This window comes from Callorhinus ursinus, unplaced genomic scaffold (genome assembly GCF_003265705.2).
Source record: "Callorhinus ursinus isolate GAN/ISIS: 27379988/994484 unplaced genomic scaffold, GSC_fseal_2.0 scaffold11, whole genome shotgun sequence".
In the NCBI taxonomy this organism is placed as follows: domain Eukaryota; kingdom Metazoa; phylum Chordata; class Mammalia; order Carnivora; family Otariidae; genus Callorhinus; species Callorhinus ursinus.
In genome coordinates, this window is record NW_027397073.1 from 16,298,716 (window position 1) to 16,317,927 (window position 19,212).

A 19,212-nucleotide genomic window follows, 5' to 3' on the forward strand; every position below is an offset into this window, starting at 1 on the left:
TAATTTTAGCCCTCTCTGTGAGTGTCTTAAGAAGTTTCTTTCCAAGCTGTCTGTTTCCAGGTGTGGCACACACTTTTCCAGAGAGGCAAATTAGTTACAGCAGAATACTTCAGGATTTTTTATCTTCTGTCTTGGATTTGGACAAATTTCAAAGAAATGTCCGCCTGACAAATTCTACTTTGGTATGTAACACGAACAATTCTTGACAGTTTGACGGATTTGTGGTATTTCTCTATGGTTTTCTTGTGCTCTTCCTCTCTTCTCTTCTTACTACAATAGTCAAAATAGGAAGAGAGAGAATGTGCGTGTGCGTGTGCGTGTGTGAGAGAGAAACTGAGAGGGGGGGGAGGGAGGGATGTGGGGGGAGGACCGCGACGGGAGGAGGGAGGAGGGAGGAGGGTGAATCCTGCCCTGCTGTGGCTTCTGCGTTTCTCAGGGGACTTCAGAGAACTGTAATGCCAGTTCTAAACGAATGACACAGTGTCTCTTCTTTTCACCTCCCCTCTACCCCCTCCGCCCCCTCCACGGGTTTCCTATGTGTACTTCAGTGCCTGGTATTCTTGGTATGAGACCTGCTGGTGTTACTCTGGCCTCAGGGACTTTATCAGACAAGATTCTGCTTTTCTGAGAGGTAAGCCACTTCCTCAGGGACAGCTCGTCTGCATTTCGTCAGCTCACTGGAGCTGCATTTCACCAGGCCCCTCTGCCAGGGCCTCCCTGGCGGCCGCGTCAAGAAGTGTCACACCTCCTGCAGAAACAGCCCTCAAGTTTCATCACAGTGATGCTCAAAAATATTATCCAGCTTCAGCAATGACCTAGTTCATTCAAGGGCAAAGGGGAAAATGTCTTCTTCCAGAACTTCTCTGGGCACGGAATTTTCCCTCTTAGGAAGATAGGAGCTTTTCTGGAAACAGACCCAACTGTGCTTTGACTCGAACGTGGAAAAGACCCTGAACCCTGTAACTCCTCTGAATCCCCAGTCCCAGGAGCAGGGACACCCAATCAATTCCTCCCACACAGCCTGGGGAACCCACAGCCGAGCCAGCCCTCCTATCATGTCTCTTGGACAAAAGGTATTGAAAAGTAAGTATCTAGACTTTGGTTTTTACATAAGGAATGGCTGTGCTTTAAATATGTAGTTGTTTGCATTTTCTGCAATAAGGAACAAAGCCGATGGTTTCCTTATGAAATGGAACAGAAGGGAACAAGTAGGGGCTGTCTGGCATATTTGGCTATCTAGGGTTTTAAAGTGGCCAAATTAACATTCGTTGTTTAAGTCCATTCAAACCCTTTTTTGGAAATGATTTTTTTCATGTCTGTTTAAATAATTAAAATTGACTCACATCAGGGCTATCTCAACACTTAGAGAAAACAAACAGATAGGATGACTTGAAGGAGTGATCTGCAAAGGCTTTGCAAAGTAACATGAAAAATTGAAGTAATTATCCAGGTAACTCAGGCCCCAGATCCTTTTGCCTGAAGTATTTGAGGATTTCAGTCAAAAGTTATTTCTTGGATTATATGAGTGATTGAAAATCCCCACTTTCTGGGTGGACACAGAATGACACCCAGAATGCAAATTGCTGAAAAGCTATCAGGCATTTCAAAATGGCTGATGCAGACATTCATCAAGTCATTAAGTAGATTTGCTTTCCTCTCCTTTCCCTTTAAAAAAAAAAAAAAGAAAAAATGGAGGGAAGAACATTTAACATGACATCTACCCTCCTGATAAATTTTAAAGTGTACAACACAGTATTGTTAACTATAGGCATGATCTTATACTCCAGTTGTTAAACAGAGTCTTTAAAAATCTAAGGCAAAAAGTCAATCAAAAAAAATCCATCGATAAAATGGTGCCACTGTCACATTGCATTTGGATAAACACATCTAAACTTAAAAACCACTGATGACGGGTGTCAGTTACATACATGTTTCTTTACAGCATACCAGCTAAGGGTAAATTGAATGAGCTGCTTTGCTGTGAGGCTTCTGAACCAAAATCCAGGATGTTGTGAGTGACCTTCTGAATCAACAAATTAACAAATTCTGTATTAGCGGGCACTGAGGGTCAATAAGCATGTTCAGATCTTGGAAATCAAGATTTAAAACAAATTAAAACAAATCTGGTGCCAAATTACACTGTCCTTTTGAAGTTTTTGCAAAACATTCACACTTTGGGGAAGACTTTTAGGTGGGGTGGAATTCCTGTTTTTGTCACCTGCAAAAACCACCCTCCCCCAATCTAACTGGTTTTTAAGTGCCCCATGCACACCTGCATGTAGATATCAGCCTATGCAAGGAGGAAGCAGTAGATGTTCTAATCTGGGTAGAGGTGTGTGTGTGGGGGCAGGGGCTGCTGAGTAAAGTCCAGGCTCTGGAGTCAGATTTCCAATCAAATCCTCACTCTAGCACAGTTTTCCAGCTTGTCTGTACTCCAGGGTTCTCACCTATAAAACAAAGGTAGCAACATCCATTCTGACAGGAGTGATGGGGACATGATAAATATACCTAAGTATCTGTCACATCCTAGCTTCTCCCCAAAGTTCAGTTCTTCTCCTTGGTTAATTAAAAAAATTCTTTTTTTTTTGCTAAAACTTCTGAATGCTTTCATAATACAAACTATTATAGTGGAAGTGACACATTTTTGACTTCGGTGCCACGATAAAACAAAAATAACATAGGCAATTAGATTTTTTGAGGAACTTTCTGTACTTAAAAACAGTGGGTTTGAGAGCAAAACAAAAAAGGATTATATTTTAGAATGCATCTGCAATAAATAAGAAAAACTATTTTCTGTTTGAAAATGGTTGATGGTATATTTATTATCTAAAAGGAGAGGTAGAGATTTCTCAACATCATCGGATCTGATACTTCTTAGCATATATCCGTACCATATTTAAATATGAGTTCTCATAATTCATAGGAATGGAGAGTAAAGTTAAATCTCTGCATACAAGGTGATATCTCTGTGATTATTACGAAAATTAAGGCACAAGTCCGGTCTTTTCTCAAAGATTCTAGCTGCCCCTTTCACTGATCCCTTTTTGCTTGGACAGAGGCATAGTGGAGTGAGGGCATGTGAAAACACTCTGAAATGGGCCAGCCATGGGGGCTGAGCGGAGACAGTAGCTGGCGGGGGGGGGGGGGGCATTTCAGGAGCCATTTCGAGGAATTTCGAGGTCAGTGATGAAAGTGCATAATGAACAGGATGCTTCCTTGTTCTGGAGTGAGGGTGAGTCAGGCGCTGAGGGACGGAGCAGAGGAGGGTCACAAGCAGGCCTCATGAACAGCTCCAAAGAATGTTATGCACATCTTTATTATTGCACTGTCTTTACTGAGCTACACCACAGCTTTTGCCCAGACACATCAGAGTAGCTTGATAAATTCTTTGCTTGAGCTACTGACAGATCCACAAGGAACCCTGTTATTTTGGGTTTAATTCTGCCAAAAAGGAAATCTAGAACTTCAGAAATGTAAAGAAACTTGGGGGAAAGTAAGCATGTCATCTTAGGGTTGGCAAAAAGGAGAGAATAAATGCCCAACCTACATGAGAGAAAAAGACCCACAACTCACGTTGATCTTCGGTCCTGCTCTTGGATAACCAGGCTCATTTCCTCCTCAGTCAGTAGTTTTAAGATTTTCCTCTAGTCCAGTGGTTCTCAAACTTTAAAGTGCAACAGAATCCAGAGAGCTTGTTAAAACGCAGGCTACTGGGTCCCACCCCCAGAGTTTCTGGTTCTGAAGTTCCCAAGAATTTGCATTTCTGAAAAGTCCCCAGGTGATGCTGATGGTGTGGTCCAGGGACCCACACCTGAGAACCATTGCTTTAGCCGTTTCTTTGGCCTGCAATTCCTGAGGAAAATCTATTCTTTCCAATCACTAAACTTGCCTCCTTCTCAAGAGATGTGGAAGGCCTGGCCTCAGTATGCTGGAGCTGGGGTAAATACAAAAGATAAACCCAGGAGTTGTCTTGCAGGCAAACATCTCTCAGTGGAGTGTGTCTGTAGGGGGATACTGAGTGTGGGCGGGGCACACTGAGGTAAGCGGTTCACCCTTTGGGAGGGGGCTGTTTTTTTCTAGCTGAGGCTCTCAGGGGAAGCTTCACGGACAAGCTAGCACTTGAGCTGGGGTTTGAAAACTGGTGGCACTGAACATAAGAACCAGATGGAAAGTGTTCTTTCTGTGTAAACAACAAAAAGCAAAACAAAACACAAAGGGCAGAAAGAGACAGGAGGCAAATACAAATGGAGCTCCAATTCATGTGGTTATGTTAGGTGTCCCCAGAACTTTCTTGGAGAAGCATTCTTTGATTAAGCTCTCTAATCTTAAATCTGTCCCTTCTGCTTGTACCTTGGCGAAGGCACGTATGACACGGAGATGTGGAATGGAGGGCCAGTGGTAGGAATTTCAGGCACCATGGGCCAGGGTGGGGAAGCTATGGATGCTTTGGTATGCTTTTGAGAAGGAACAATCAAAAATCAACTCAGGCTAGCTTAAGCAACGGCAACAGTGGGGATGTACTGCTCACACAACTGAAAAGTCCAGGAGTTCGGTCCCTGGTTCTGGTTCTCTGCATTTCTGGAGACTCTGTTCTTCTTTGAGCTTTGGTTTCAACCTCAGGCTGGCTTTCCACAGTCTCAAATGGTACCCTCCCCTGGGCTCCGCACGCGTTCTTTTTCCTGTTTACAGGACGCAGTGAAAAGACCTAAGCTTTGCACTGATTGGATCACCCCTGAACCACTTTCTGGAGGGAGCCGCGTGCTGACTGGCTTAGAATTAGGTTATAAGCCAATCACTGAGCAAGAGTTCTTGACCAATTTGGACCAATCAGGGCTCAGGAAGCAGGAAGGGTGAGGTTCCACACGTTGGTCCCCAGGCTGAGTGATGGGAGAGGCATAGGGGAATGCAGTTAGGAGGACAGGGGAAATGGCCAGTCTAGGAGGTTTGGGATATACTCTAAAGTCAAGCCATCTCTTCCCTTAGTCACGAGGTTAGTCGTGGGCAGCGTGGATACTTTACAGGGTTTAGGATGGGCCTGCTTCAAACTCCAGGCCAAACAAATGAAAAGAATCTCCCACAGAAGAATCCTGTGTTTGAATGCAACGAACTCCACGGACGCAGGACTACTCCCCCGCTTTCCTTGGGGGTGGTGCACCTTATCTCTAAGGCACACTTTACTAAAAACAATTTGATAATGAACAATAAAAATAATTCTTCAGAAAACAAGGCAAGCGGAGGCCAAAACACACAGCTTTCTCCTGAGACCTTGTGACTGGCTGGGGGAAGGAGGGTGGAGGAAGGTGGCGGAGGGGACGCTGGCACTCCCCACAGCACTCCTTCCCCGTCCCAGGCAGGGAGAGGACAGAAGGGAAGATAACTCCTCCCAGGGGCTCCCCTATCTGCAGATGCCTGAAATTGCACACCTCTTGGTCCAATTTAAAATAGATATTCTCTCCGAGGAGGCACACAGGGAGCCTAGGAGAAAGCAGAGGACAAGATGAGGAAGAGCCAGAGAGAGGGTTTCTTCACCACACCGTGAGGACTCTGATGACACATGCCCGGAAGGGACAGGGCCTTCAGCCCACCACGTTCAACCTCAAACCAAAGTGATGTTAACCAGTTAATCCATGGCCGCTGGTCTCATTAACAACACTGTCATGCTCTGTATGTTGGTAGCATCATGATCTTTCCTTTCTACCCTGTCTTTACCCTGAGAAAGGACCAGGATAAGCCCGGCAGAGGAATATATCCTCTCAAGAGAGAGTAAGTTGAAAATCAGAATCAAGAATCGTGGACTCTGCCACTAACAAGCAGTGTGACCCTGGAAAAGTCACTTGAGCTCCCCGTTTCAGGGCATTTTTCAATCGTAAAATCAGGGAGGTACGAAACTCTCTCACATGTTTCATTTAACCTTGAGCTCTTTGTTTTTAGCCCTCCCTTAAAAAATTGGAAACTGTCATAGATTTTAAATAGCAGGGAGGAGTACCAGTGGAAAGACTCTATTCTACCGCCAAAGAAGTTTGAGCAACTTCTGAATGCAGAGCAAGCAGCAGCTACACCTCGGGGGTCAGCACAGATATGTGCCAGGCACACTGTCAGGCACACGGATTTGTTCGCTATTAATATTTAAAAGTTAAATTGTATTAGGTAATAACATGTATAAATTTAAATTATCCAAAAGGATCTGCAGACATAGTCACTGTCCTTAACAGGCTCCCCACACCCCTTTCCTTAGATACTTGGGTCTCCTCGCAGTGGCAACCACATTACCAGTTTCTTGTGTGTTTTTAGAATCATGTGTATAAATAAGCATATCAGAATATTCTTCTTTTTTTGCCTATACAAGTGATAGCATACTCTACACTCTCTTCTATATTTTATTTTTTAAAAGATTTTTATCTCTTTATTCATGAGAGACAGAGAGAGAGGCAGAGGGAGAAGCAGGCTCCCAAGGAGCAGGGAGCCCGATGTGGGACTCGATCCCAGGACTCCAGGATCATGACCTGAGCCGAAGGCAGACGCTTAACCATCTGAGCCACCCAGGCTTTTTTTGAACAATGTATCTTGGAGATTATTTCAGATCAAAGCATACAGAACTGCCTTATTCATTTATAATGCCCATTGCTGTTAAAAATAGAAAATTCCATTTAACAGATAAACAGATAAGCATATTCCTACCAGTAGACATTTTGGTTGTTTGCAGTCTTTTGCTATCACAAGTAAGGCTGCAATGAACTCAGTATGAACTTATGAAATATTTGTCTCCTTCTCGCCTCTATTTTTTTTAATTGTATGATTTCATTTATATGAAACATCCAGACTAGGCAGATCCATAGAGACAGAATGCAGACTGGTGGTTGCTGGGGCAAGGGGGAAAGGGAGTAGGGGGTTTCCTTTTGGGGCAATGATACTGATTTGGAACTAGACAGAGTTGATGGTTGCACAACATTATGAACGTACTAAATGCCGCTGGATTGTTCACTTTGAAATGATTAATTTTGTTATGTGAACTTCACTTCAGTTTTTAGAAAAATTTGTGTAGCATATAAGCAAACCTCCAGGGCACATTTCCTTGGTTCTATTTTAAAAATTAACTTTATTGAGGCATATATTGCATATTATAGAATTTACCTTTTCTTTTTTGCTCACCCGCTCCACACCCCTATAATTCACCTTCTCTAAGTGTTCAGTTCAATGATGTTTTTAGTAAATTTATCAAGTTGTGCAACCATCACCATCGATCAGTTTTAGAACATTTTCATCATCCCAAAAAGATCCCTCATGCACATTTATTATTGTTATTGTTATTATTATTATTATTATTTTTAAGCAGACTGCATGCCCAGCATGGAGCTCAACACGGGGCCCAAACTCACAACTGTGAGATCAAGACCTCAGCTGAGATCAAGTGTTGGACGCTTAATGGACTGAGCCATCCAGGCTCTCCCATACACATTTATTTTTTTTTCCTTTTTTTAAATTAACATATAATGTATTATTTGTTTCAGGGGTACAGGTCTGTGATTCATCAGTCTTACACAATTCACAGCACTCACCATAGCACATACCCTTCCCCAATGTCCATCACCCAGCCACCCCATCCCTCCCACCCCCCTCCACTCCAGCAACCCTCAGTTTGTTTCCTGAGATTAAGAGTCTCTTATGGTTTGTCTCCCTCTCTGGTTTCGTCTTGTTTCATTTTTCCCTCCCTTCCCCTATGATCCTCTGTCTTGTTTCTCAAATTCCTCATATCAGTGAGATCATATGATAATTGTCTTTCTCTGATTGACTTATATCACTTAGCATAATACCCTCTAGTTCCATCCACGTTGTTGCAAATGGCAAGATTTCATTTTCCTGATGATTGCATAATATTCCTTGTATATATGTATATATATACACACACACCGCACATCTTCTTTATCCGTTCATCTGTTGATGGACATCTAGGCTCTTTCCATAGTTTGGCTATTGTGGACATTGCTGCTATCAACATTGGGGTGCGCGTGCCCTTTTGGATCACTACATCTGTATCTTTGGGGTAAATACCCAGTAGTGCAATTCCATGCACATTTATTATTAATCAGTGTTTTCCCCACTGCCTCCACCTCCAGCAACCATGAGTCTACTTTTGGTCTCTGTAGCTTCTTTTTGATATCTCATATAAATGGAATCTTACAATATGTGGTCTCTTGTGTCTGGCTTCTTTCACTGGAATGTTTTTGAGGTTCATCCATATTGTACCATGTATCCAAGTTTGCTCCTTTTTATTGCTGCATAGTATTCCATGGTATGGCTTTACCCCATTTGTCTATCTATTCGCTCATTGGACATTTAGGTTGTTTCCAATGCACATTTAGGTTATTTCCAATTTTAGGTTATTATGAATAATCCTGTTAAGAATATCTGTGTGCAAGTCTTTGGGTGGATATATGTTTTCATTTCTCTTGGGTCGATACCCAGGAATGGAATTTCTGAGTCTTTTGTTCAGTTCCTGTTTAACTTTTTCAGGAACTGCCAAACTGTCTTCCAAAGTGTCTATACTGTTTTACATTCCCACCCCAGCGATGCTTGAGGATTTTCCCTATATCTTTGCCCACATTTGGCTGCCTATCCTGTTATAACCATTCCAGTGGTTGTGAAATGCTATCTCATTCATTATGGTTTTTGTTTGAATTTCCATAATGACTAATGATATCGAGCATCTTTTCATGGGCTTCTTTTCTAGCTTCTATTTCACACACACAACCCTAAAATCACACCCAAGAAAGAAAACAGTGCTTGAGCTCCACCAAACCTGGACTCATTTCCCAACCCTGTCACTTGCAGACAGCAAAAAATTAAGTTTGTTACATCAACACTTTTAAAGTTACCTTAAGCTTTCAAGTCATTATCCGTGAAATGGGCAAGAACACCTGCCTTGGTAGTTTTGCTGTGAGGATTAAATGTGATAATGTCTCTGAAGCATCCAGCCTGGGGGTTGACACATAGAAGGTACCCAAGACATGTTCATTTTCTGTCTCCCCCCTGGTTTGCCTCCTTCCCACCCACCTCCCCAAATTCCCAGAACCCATCTTTGGGGAGGGTACTCTTCCCTAACTAACACGATGTCCAAATCTGTAGTAACTCAGATGGCTCATGCAGGCACCAATTGCCATTGGATTAGGCTGGGTAATCAGAACTAATCCTGCCTGTCCCCAGTGAGAAAGCACTCTGACAGCTGGCTTTCCTGACAGCTCCAGGGGAGCTGGTTCCCTGTTCTCTGCACGTGGGTTGAGATTGCTTCCCTGACCCTGTGAGCTGGCAACAGCTTTCCTGCTGAGAGCAGCCACACCACCGGCTATCTAAACGGGGCAGATCGGCCAAAAGAAAACTTGGCGTCAATCGAGGGCTCTAAATATTCAAAGAATTCTCCTATAACCTCTGGTCTGTTCTCTAATTTAAGAGGAAGATATTTGGGTATTTTTACTGATGTTAAACCCAAAGCTCCTGAGAGCAGCTAATACAGAGTTCTTACTCTACCATTTAGAAGAGCTTTGTACTTACGTCATTTCCCTAACAATGAAATGAAGTAGATACTGTGATTATCTTAGTTTTACAGATGAAGAATGTTGATAGAGCAAAGGTGAGCTAGGAAGTGGCAGAGCTAAGATTTGAACTCAGGAATCCGGCCCTTCATCACCACATCCTTCTACTATTCTGTTAAGGGCCCTGCCCATTTTGGAGTATCTATCAAAATAAAATATGTGAGGGGCGCCTGGGTGGCTCAGATGGTTAAGCGTCTGCCTTCGGCTCAGGTCATGATCCCAGGGTCCTGGGATCGGGTCCCGCATCGGGCTCCCTGCTCCTTGGGATCCTGCTTCTCCCTCTGCTTCTCCCTCTCTCTCTCTCTCCTCCTCTGTCTCTCATGAATAAATAAATAAAATCTTTAAAAAAAAATAAAAAAATAAAATATGTGAATGCTCTCTTATTCAGCAATTTCTTATTTATTTATTTAAAAAAGATTTTATTTATTTATTTGACAGAGAGAGACACAGCGAGAGAGGGAACACAAGCAGGGGGAGCGGGAGAGGGAGAAGCAGGCCTCCTGCCGAAACTGGGCTCGATCCCAGGACCCCGGGATCATGACCTGAGTTGAAGGCAGACGCCTAACGACTGAGCCACCCAGGCGCCCCTTATTCAGCAATTTCATTTCTTGGTATTTAGTATAGAGAACCACTTATGTGCCCAAGGAAGCATGTAGCAGGATGGGTTTTTTTGTTTGTTTGTTTGTTTGTTTTGAGACACATTTTGTAAGTGTAAAAAACTGCAGCCTGGCTCTATGTCATCAACACAAGAACACAGAGATTAAGCCTGGTATTGCCGTGCTATGCAATATTGATGTCGCTGAGCAGTGTTTAAAAAATGATGCAGCCCTTTATGGATTGGATTGACATCGGAAGACTTCCAACGCTTACTACTAAGTAAGATAAGCCAACTGCCTGGGAAGGATACACAATTTAATGCCATGCATGCAACAAAATTATATATGTATATTTAGACAACTATATACATACATGGATAGAGATTATACAGATATATTTACATATACATATAAATAAAATATAAATGTTATATAAATATAAATATATATATATATATTTAGATGATGATATACATACATGGATAGAAAAATGTCTGAAAGTCTAGCAAACCCTTCCTCTTGAGAAGGTACTGAGATGTATTTTTACAAATACAAATGTATGCATTTAGAATCTGTACAACTAAAAGTAAACCAAATTTTCTTCTTAAAAAGGAAGCAGTTTAGGGGCACCTGAGTGGCTCAGTCGGTTAAGCATCTGCCTTCAGCTCAGGTCATGATCCCAGGGTCCTGGGATCAAGCCCCACATCGGGCTCCCTACTCAGTGGAGAGCCTGCTTCTCCCTCTCCCTCTGCTGCTCCCCCTGCTTGTGCTCTCTCGCTCTCTCTCTCTGTCAAATAAATAAATAAAATCTTAAAAAGGAAGCAGCTTGTTCTGGACCCCACAGCTAAAAAACAAAAAACACAAAAACACAAAAAAACACAAAATAAAATCATGCAAATCTTGCGTTCCTTCCAGTTAGCATGTTACCTCTCCAAGGTGTCTGTGAACGCCACCAGGGCCCTTTGCTCAATCAGTAATTGGTTGTCCACATCTAGCAGAGAATGATAAATCTGTCTTCAAGGGTTCTAAACTTCAGAGAAGCCACGAAACATGAACCACAGACTGACTTAACTGTCCTTTCTCCTTTATAGTCAGCACCGCGGTGGTGACTGAACCGTCTCTATGAGTCAAATACCGTGTTTGTCAGTGTTGTAACCTGTGGGACTTCACTGTCAGGAAGCAGTCACCTGGGGAGGAGTCAGAGATGACACATAAGGTTCCCAGCGTCACCCCAACTCTTCTTGGCAGTTTGATTTGTCCTTTCTTCCCTTTCTATCCATAGCAGTGGACCCTGGGCATGGGAATGGGAGGAGTCTCATCTTGAAATTACTATTACAGGTGAATGTTCCATGAGGAGAGATTTTTAGACATTAACTGGTGTATCGCTTAAAAAAATTATTGTGGTAACTCACAGCAGAAAAGGAAATTGATGAAGCCAAGTGACGTCTTTCCTTGATTATCACCTCAGAAACCAATTATGTAGCAGATTCTCCCTAGGCCATTTACGTAAGGATTATTCTAATCCTTAGAACACTAGCATCATCTCCTTTTACAGATGAGGAACTTTGACCAGGTACGTGGCAGAGCTAGATGTAGATTTGTCCCTGACAAGTGACAAAGCCTGGGTTTGGTCCCCAGTCCTATGATGCTTCCTGATCAGGAGAGATTTCCAGCCTCTAGAGCCCTTCCCCTACTGCCCTCCCAATTGTCTGAGTAAGCATCCGAGGACTGTGGACAGCCGGGGAGTCATCCTTCTGCCCCAACACCTGCTCCCGAGAAGGGTTGCAGAATGTGTGAAAAGGACTGAATACTGACCCGTGCTACAACGTGGATGAACCTTGGAAATGTCGTGCTAAGAGAAAGAAGCCAGTCACAGAGGACCACGTAGCATTTGATTCTGTTTACCTGAAGTGTCCAGAATAGGCAAATCCACAGAGACAGAAAGTAGACTAGTGGTTGCTTGAGGCTGTGTGTGTGTTTGGATGGAGGGATGGGAAGATGAAGACTTGAAAGCTAAGGAGTGAGGGATTCTTTCTGGGGAAATGAGAATGTTCTAAAATTGATTGTGGTGATGGTCGCACAACTGAATATATTGAAAGTCCTTGGACTGTACATTGTAAATGAGTGAATTATATGGCATGTGGATTATATCTCATTAAAGCTATTAAAAAAAAAGTGTTGCAGAGCTCCCAGCGTCACTGCCAGTCAGATGGGCTAGTGTTTTCAACTGAAGCCGCATTTTTTTTCAATAATTAGTGCGAACATTTACTGAGCATTTACTTTTGTGCCAAGTCCTGTACTAAGTGCATTACAGGCAGTAACTCATTTGATCTTTATAACAACCTATGACGTACAGACCATTTTACAGATGAGGAAGCTGAGGCATGGAGGGGCTGCGACACGCTTACTGACAATGCTAGTAAGGCGTGCAGCCGGAATGTGAACCCAGGGTATCTGGCTCTGGAGCTCTTAACCCCCGGTGCTATGTGGCCACTCAAAAAACGGTCAACAGACGTGTTGGAACTAGAACTTCTGACTCCAACTTCACCGCTTTTCGTGGGGAGTAAAACCTACCTATGTGCCATGTCCAGTCAATATACTAACTGGGGATATAAGATATGTAAATTGCATGGTTCCCATCTTTGGCAAATTTACCAGACCAGCAATAAATACCCCAAATATCTTTATTTGGAGGATGATTCTAAATCTGACTCTCTACGTCTCTTTCTCCTGCCTTTCTTTCTTCCTTCCTCCCTCCTCTCCCCTCCATGCCTTCCTTCCCTTCTCTCTTTCCCTTTCTTCCCTTCCTTTCCTTTCTTCTCTCTCTCTTTCTGAAGTTATACTTTTATATGTTTGCCAACCCTTGTTCTATATTTTATATGGAGTTAAAACAGTAGCGGAGGTCATGAATACAACTTACCCTCTTAGTTGTGAAATACCATAAAAGATTTGAAATTGAACTCAGGTTCCATTCCTGCTGCCTTATGCTTACATTTAGCCCTAACATTCTTTGTTCAATAATACTGAGAAATACCAACTTTTATCTCAAGTCCAATCCACAGCTCTTGCTCCCATCACCTGCTCAAACCTCTGAAATGGATAAGCAAACACACTGGCATTAACCGAAAAGCTGCTTCTTTCTGCGCATGTTTGTTGGGGGTGGTGGGCAACATTTCCTCAGTAGTGAAAGGACAGCATGTTGCCATTCATTTTCTTGGTTTTCTGAGTACTGTGGGACCCGCACTCATTCTGGCTTAGTCATCTATTCATACAGTAATTCAGCCACACTCACCACGTCTTCTCTAAACATCATCCTTACGCAAGGTGGCTACCATGAACGTTGTCCTTTGGAGTTAGTTGTTTTTGAGACTTCTTTCAACCTAGCTGAGAGCAGTATTTCCATTAGACATTTCTGTGATTGCTAAGTAAATAGTAATACATGTCAAATCTGGCCTTTTTATACCAATCGGAACCATCAACCACCAAACGTACTTATCACATAATCTGGATTGGAGCTGTCTATTTGCCATTTTACAGATGGAGTTTCTTTCTGTTCTGTGCGACTAACTTACCATCTAGACCGAGAAGGGGTAACACCTGTTGACCAGGGATCCCATGGGGTCCAATCTCAGCACAGCTGCGTTTAAAATGCCCTATAACCAAAACGCACCAGAAATGCAATTCAAGTCTTTATTAAAGAGTGTTAAAGCGTTGAGAGGATCCGATTAACAACCACAGAACAAAACTTCTTACAATCCTCCCTTCAGTCTCTCTGGCTCAATCCTCGCCCCGCCCCCCGCTCGCCCCGCCCCCCCATCCCAGATCCCTGCAGCTCATCAGGCTTCTCTCCTTGTCCTTGTGCTGTGTTCCAAACCCAAGTGGTTGTCTTCCTTTTTGATGCAAGCATACTCCTTTTTCAGCTTTCCAGCTCTCTCCCTGTTATGTGCATTAGCTGAACCTCAGGTCAAAGCACAAAGTTGCTTCCTGCACACTCCTCCTGAGGAAAGGAAGGAAGTGTATTCTCCTGAATTAATTATGTTTATCCTGATATTCAGAGAGCTTGGGTGTTTCAGTTTGGGAATGCTTTTTTGTTTTCAAGGAATAACCTTGTTTCTAAACAGAACACCTTGAGATTAAGGAAATGCTGTGGGAACATCAGAAGCTGCAGGAAAGGCATCAAAGGGAAGGAAGAGCTAGTGGACATTTGTGAGCAGAATGTTCCCGGGGCTGTGTCTACCCGGCAGGGCCAGCCTCAGGATCCCACGATGTGAGCCTCACACACTGATCCCCACACCCAGAAGGGCCCCAGGGCTCAGTGTAGTGCTCTGTTGTTGCCATCTCAAATAGCTTAATCATTTTTGAACAAGGAACCCCTCATTTTCATCTTGAACCAGGCCCTGCAAATTGGAACCAATTCCTAAACGGTTAAGAAACCGGTCCACCCATATGGAGAGGGGATTCCTCTTCTACAACACAGTTGTGACCATTAATATCCAGCCTCTTCCACCAAGAGTTTAGCTCACTTCTGCTTTAGGACCCTCGGCATCCCCAGAATCACCGTTTGCAGGCCTAAGGGCCCTTCCCCTGTCCATGCTAAATGTATCCTACTGAGCTTTGTGGCATATGAGACCGGCTCACCAAGGTTAGGAGATGTGGGGACCTCCCATTTGGATAGAGTGAAATGTTATTTACAAGCGTGGGGCTCTCCAGAGTGGTGCTTAGCCCTGTACGCAGAAGATAGAGCGGAAAGGGTCCTCTGCGTTCAGACAGACCTGCCTTCCTGGGGCTGCGTGAGTTGTGCAGCTCCGGGGACGCCTTGCACGCTAACACTGTCAGCGGGCACAACCTTGAAGGGTGCCCCAGGGCAGCAGTCCCTTGAGCTGCATGATCTTGAGCAAGTTGTCGCCTCTGAGCCTCAGCTTCCTCATCCGCGAGATGCAGGAGGTGTTAATAACCATTCAGGGAATTTAAAAGAGATGAAATGAAATAACACACCCGGTGACTAATCAAGTGTTAAATGCCTTCTCGAATCGATGAGTACATGCTTGCCCAAAAATGCTAGCCAAAGGAACAGTACTTTCCCAGTTTCAAAATACCTCCCTCCTGGAGATTCATTTGCATTTCACCAACTTGTCTTTTTTGGAGGCATGTGTGGCTATATCCTTTTTTTTTTTTTTTTTAAAGATTTTGTTTATTTGACAGAGAGAGACACAGCGAGAGAGGGAACACAAGCAGGGGGAGTGGGAGAGGGAGAAGCAGGCTTCCCGCTGAGCAGGGAGCCCGATGCGGGGCTCGATCCCAGGACCCTGAGATCATGACCTGAGCCGAAGGCAGTCGCTTAACCAACTGAGCCACCCAGGCACCCCGGCTATGTCCTTTTTTGAACCCAGTGAAAAGACTTGGAGGAAAGAAAGAAAGGCAGGCAGGCAGGCAGGAAAGAAAGAAAGAAAGAGAAAGGAGAGATGGCAGTGGCTATCGGCTTAGGCATGGCTATCGGCTTAGGCATGGCTATCGGCTTAGGGAATTCTCTCTCAGTCTGGGCTCCAGCTGCCTTGCCCTCCACTCGGATTCCTGGTTCTCCGCTGGGGCTGCCCTCCCCAGGGACACTGGCAATGTCTGCAGACATTTTCGATGGTCACGACTTGGGGGAGAGGTGCTGGTCGCATTCGCTGGGTGGAAGCCAGGGGTGCTGCTAAGCCCGCGACAGTGCACAGGACAAGCCCCCCACGATGAAGCATCTGGTCCTGAGAAAACCTGCCCACCAGCCCGAGTGCCCACGCCCAGCCCTCTCTAAGCCAGGGGGCAGCGCGGGGCTCCTTCTCTCCCAAAGAGCCACCAACAGAACCAGGAAAGTCAGAGGAGTCCCGGAACCAATGGTGATGTCAGGGATTTTTGTTTTTCAGATTCACCCGGCATGAAAGGATGACAGACTCGGGAGGGCCCCAGAGGCGCACCCTTTGTTTTCGATCGACATTGCTTTCCCAGAAAGTTCCTGAGAAGTCAGACGCTTCGCTTCACTGCATAATATCTGGTAGCCGTCAGCCGTTAATTACCCTCTGAAATCTCCCTGTGGACCATGGTTTTAGGCTCACGAAGGCATTATTAAAGCATTACTTGTGGAAAGGACCTGGGAAGTTTGGTCTGAGTGACCGGTTGAACAACTAAATCCTCTATGATGATTTTTTTTTTTTTTCTGGAGGATTTCTTCGAGTAACTTCCTGGACACATTTTAGTGATCTTTTTCACTTCACATTGTGGTTCTTGGTTAGGTGACTCCCACACCGGTAATTTTTTTTTTTTTCAAATAATACAGTCTTCATTTCCTGTGTGCATAGGAATGGCATGAATAACTTTGCTTCAGATGACTTACTGAAATCTTCCATCACTCTTTCCTTGATATCCCCAAACTGGTTAAATGCATCTCTGGCTGCTTGCGTTCCTCAGGTGGGCTAGTCAGCAGTAAAGAAATCAAAACCAAGGCAGAGGGTACCCAATGGAGGAAAAGCAGGGGACTGGAACTCCCCCTGGACTGGAGAGTACATAACCCAGACCTGACCCCAAATAGGTACCCCCAGTGCTAAGAAGGATTTGTTATTAAAAGGTAATAGTAGAAGGTAGAAGCAAAATAATAGGGTAGCGAAATGGTCTCTTGTACCTTGTGGGTTGTATTCTTTCTTGGATTATGTCTCTACCTTCAAAAACATAGAGGCACCAGTGGTCTTTCCTGAGGATTCACAGAAAACTCTTCTCCTCTGAGATCGCTTTTTCTAGAGAAGAAGAAGAAAAGAGCCAGCTTCTGAAATGGCCAGGCTTCCTTAGCCAAAGTCGTAATAAAATCTCATCTCTGGTCTGGGTGCTGGGGTGTGCAACTGTGTGCTCAGGCTCTTCGACAAGGCCAGAGCCAAGGGTCCCCCTCTTTCTCAGTGTTTGTCCACAGCCATTCAGAGGAGGGACATGCACGAGTCCACCATTGAGTCTTTTTTTTTTTTTTAAAGATTTTATTTATTTATTCATGAGAGACAGAGGAGGAGAGAGAGAGAGAGAGAAGCAGAGGGAGAAGCAGGCTCCCAAGGAGCAGGGAGCCTGATGCGGGACTCGATCCCAGGACCCCGGGATCATGACCTGAGCCAAAGGCAGACGCTCAACCATCTGAGCCACCCAGGCGCCCCCACCATTGAGTCTTCATACTCGGGCCCCTGTGGCTCCTCAGGAAGCCCCAGTGTTTGGTCATACCCTAAACTTGGCCACCAGTCCCCACACATATTAGCCAGATGCTTGTGAAACATTCTGAAGGTGGCTCTTAGTATGTGACCTGCAGGTAGGCTTAAAAAACAAGGGTAGGATTTTTGGGTGAGGTTTCCAGCAAGTGGAGGGAGAAAAGAGAACCACCCACAAGGTACAAGATACCACTTCCCTGTGCAAGTCTCATTTTTGGCTGATTATTCAGATCTATACTGCACAAAAGGAAAAAACCAGTCAGCCATTAAGAAACTGGGGGCATCAACCAGCCCTGATCAGTCTGAATAAAAAAAATGGGGGTCCAAGTGATTAGAATGAGGTCCCCAGGCCCAGTTGCATGCATACTTTATATACTTTTTTTTTTTTAAGATTTTATTTATTTGTGTGTGTGAGAGAGAGAGAGAGAGAGAGAGAGCACAAGCAGGGGGAGTGTCAGGCAGAGGGAGAAGCAGGCTCCCTACTGAGCAAGGAGCCGGATACGGGACTTGATCCCAAGACCCTGGGATCATGACCTGAGCCAAAGGCAGACACTTAACTGACTGAGCCACCCAAGAGACCCTATATACCTTCTTAAAAAAAGAAAAAAAGAGTCAATTATACACAAAAAAAGGGGCAATTAGATGCTTCCTGAGAAGGAATCTAATAAAACTGACTGTACGGGGAACACAAGGCTGATAAGAACCAGCAGAAATGAATTATGATCAGCAACCTCCTTGATGGTTTTTCAGGGAAGCTCATTTTTGGTGGTTTAGTCATTTGCCTGGAAGGGACTCAGCCAAGCCACTGGTAAAGAAGGATCTGTCCTTGCACGCAGATCTGTCTGCTCCTGGTTCTGGGGACCGATTAGTCAGGCACCTACCTAAAGGGGGGGGGCAAGGAGTAACAACCACAGTTGCCACCAAGCACATTCATGGTATTAGCACAGAGGTAGCCTAGCTGGGAGACTCCAAATCAGACATGACACAGAGAGGGAGGCAGGGGCTCTGAGCATGCTCAGGTCCTGTCCATGGTACAGGTCTCAGAAGCACATGCAGTTCTTCTCTTAGTCTCTGGGGCTACTCACCAAATATCCTGTGATAAATCAGACAGAAACGCAAGAAGGATGGATCTAGAAAGTGTCTTGTTTCCCAATACTGGGCTTTCCTCCTACACACATGGCACATTTTGATAGGTTTTCAGTGATACGGAGGCTAGGGGGAAAGCTCCTTGGGACACACTGGAAACCTTCCTTCGCCTGTCACAAGGGGTAGAAAATCCCAAGAGGTCAATGGGATTCCTGGGGGTTTCACCAGATGAGTCCATCAGCATCACAAGGGCAGGATGAGCTCCTTCTGAGGGAGAAGGCTTAGGGCAGTTCCCATGAGACCTCCCTCAGGTGTGCACAGTCCCAGCCTGGGAGACGCTAACCCCAGACTCCTTTATCCTCAGGAGACAGCATTTGTCCCTCTACTTCGTTCTTCCCTCGTCTGTGCCGTAACATAGGCTCAACTCTGAGCACTGCCGAAGTATAAATTTTCCAAAGGTCAAGGGACTTCCATGCAAATATGAAACAAACACTTCAGTGGTTTTTGTTCAATTCTTTGAGTAAAGAGGGAACTGGAAAGTAGGAAGTCCTGGTCAGAGGACATTTGAGGAATTAGGTATTTATAGGCAATTTCATAAAACAATGTTAGGATAAGATTGCTGACCCAGGTAAAACACTGGTCAATAAGCCATGATGTACAGAGTTATTTTTTTCTGCCAGGCAGAGCTTATTTACATCTCCGTTGGATAAAAATCTACCAGTTTAC

At 44.4% G+C, this 19,212-nt stretch overlaps 1 protein-coding gene and 1 long non-coding RNA gene across 2 annotated transcripts in view; one reads left to right on the forward strand and one right to left on the reverse strand.

Moving 5' to 3' along the window:
* The first annotated feature begins 426 nt into the window (after positions 1–426).
* The window catches only part of ALPK2 (alpha kinase 2), a 120,888-nt gene continuing 102,102 nt past the window's right edge, over positions 427–19,212 (forward strand). Inside the window, 2 exon segments of the mRNA XM_073898124.1 lie at positions 427–1,083; positions 16,087–16,214. Coding sequence (XP_073754225.1) covers positions 16,106–16,214 — 109 coding nt within the window. The 5' untranslated portion in view covers positions 427–1,083; positions 16,087–16,105.
* LOC112835167 (uncharacterized) lies at positions 1,731–11,292 on the reverse strand. Its single transcript, XR_003211129.2, has 3 exons — positions 11,111–11,292; positions 3,574–3,664; positions 1,731–2,447 (listed from the first exon to the last, which is right to left on the reverse strand). It is a non-coding gene; the product is annotated as an uncharacterized lncRNA (long non-coding RNA).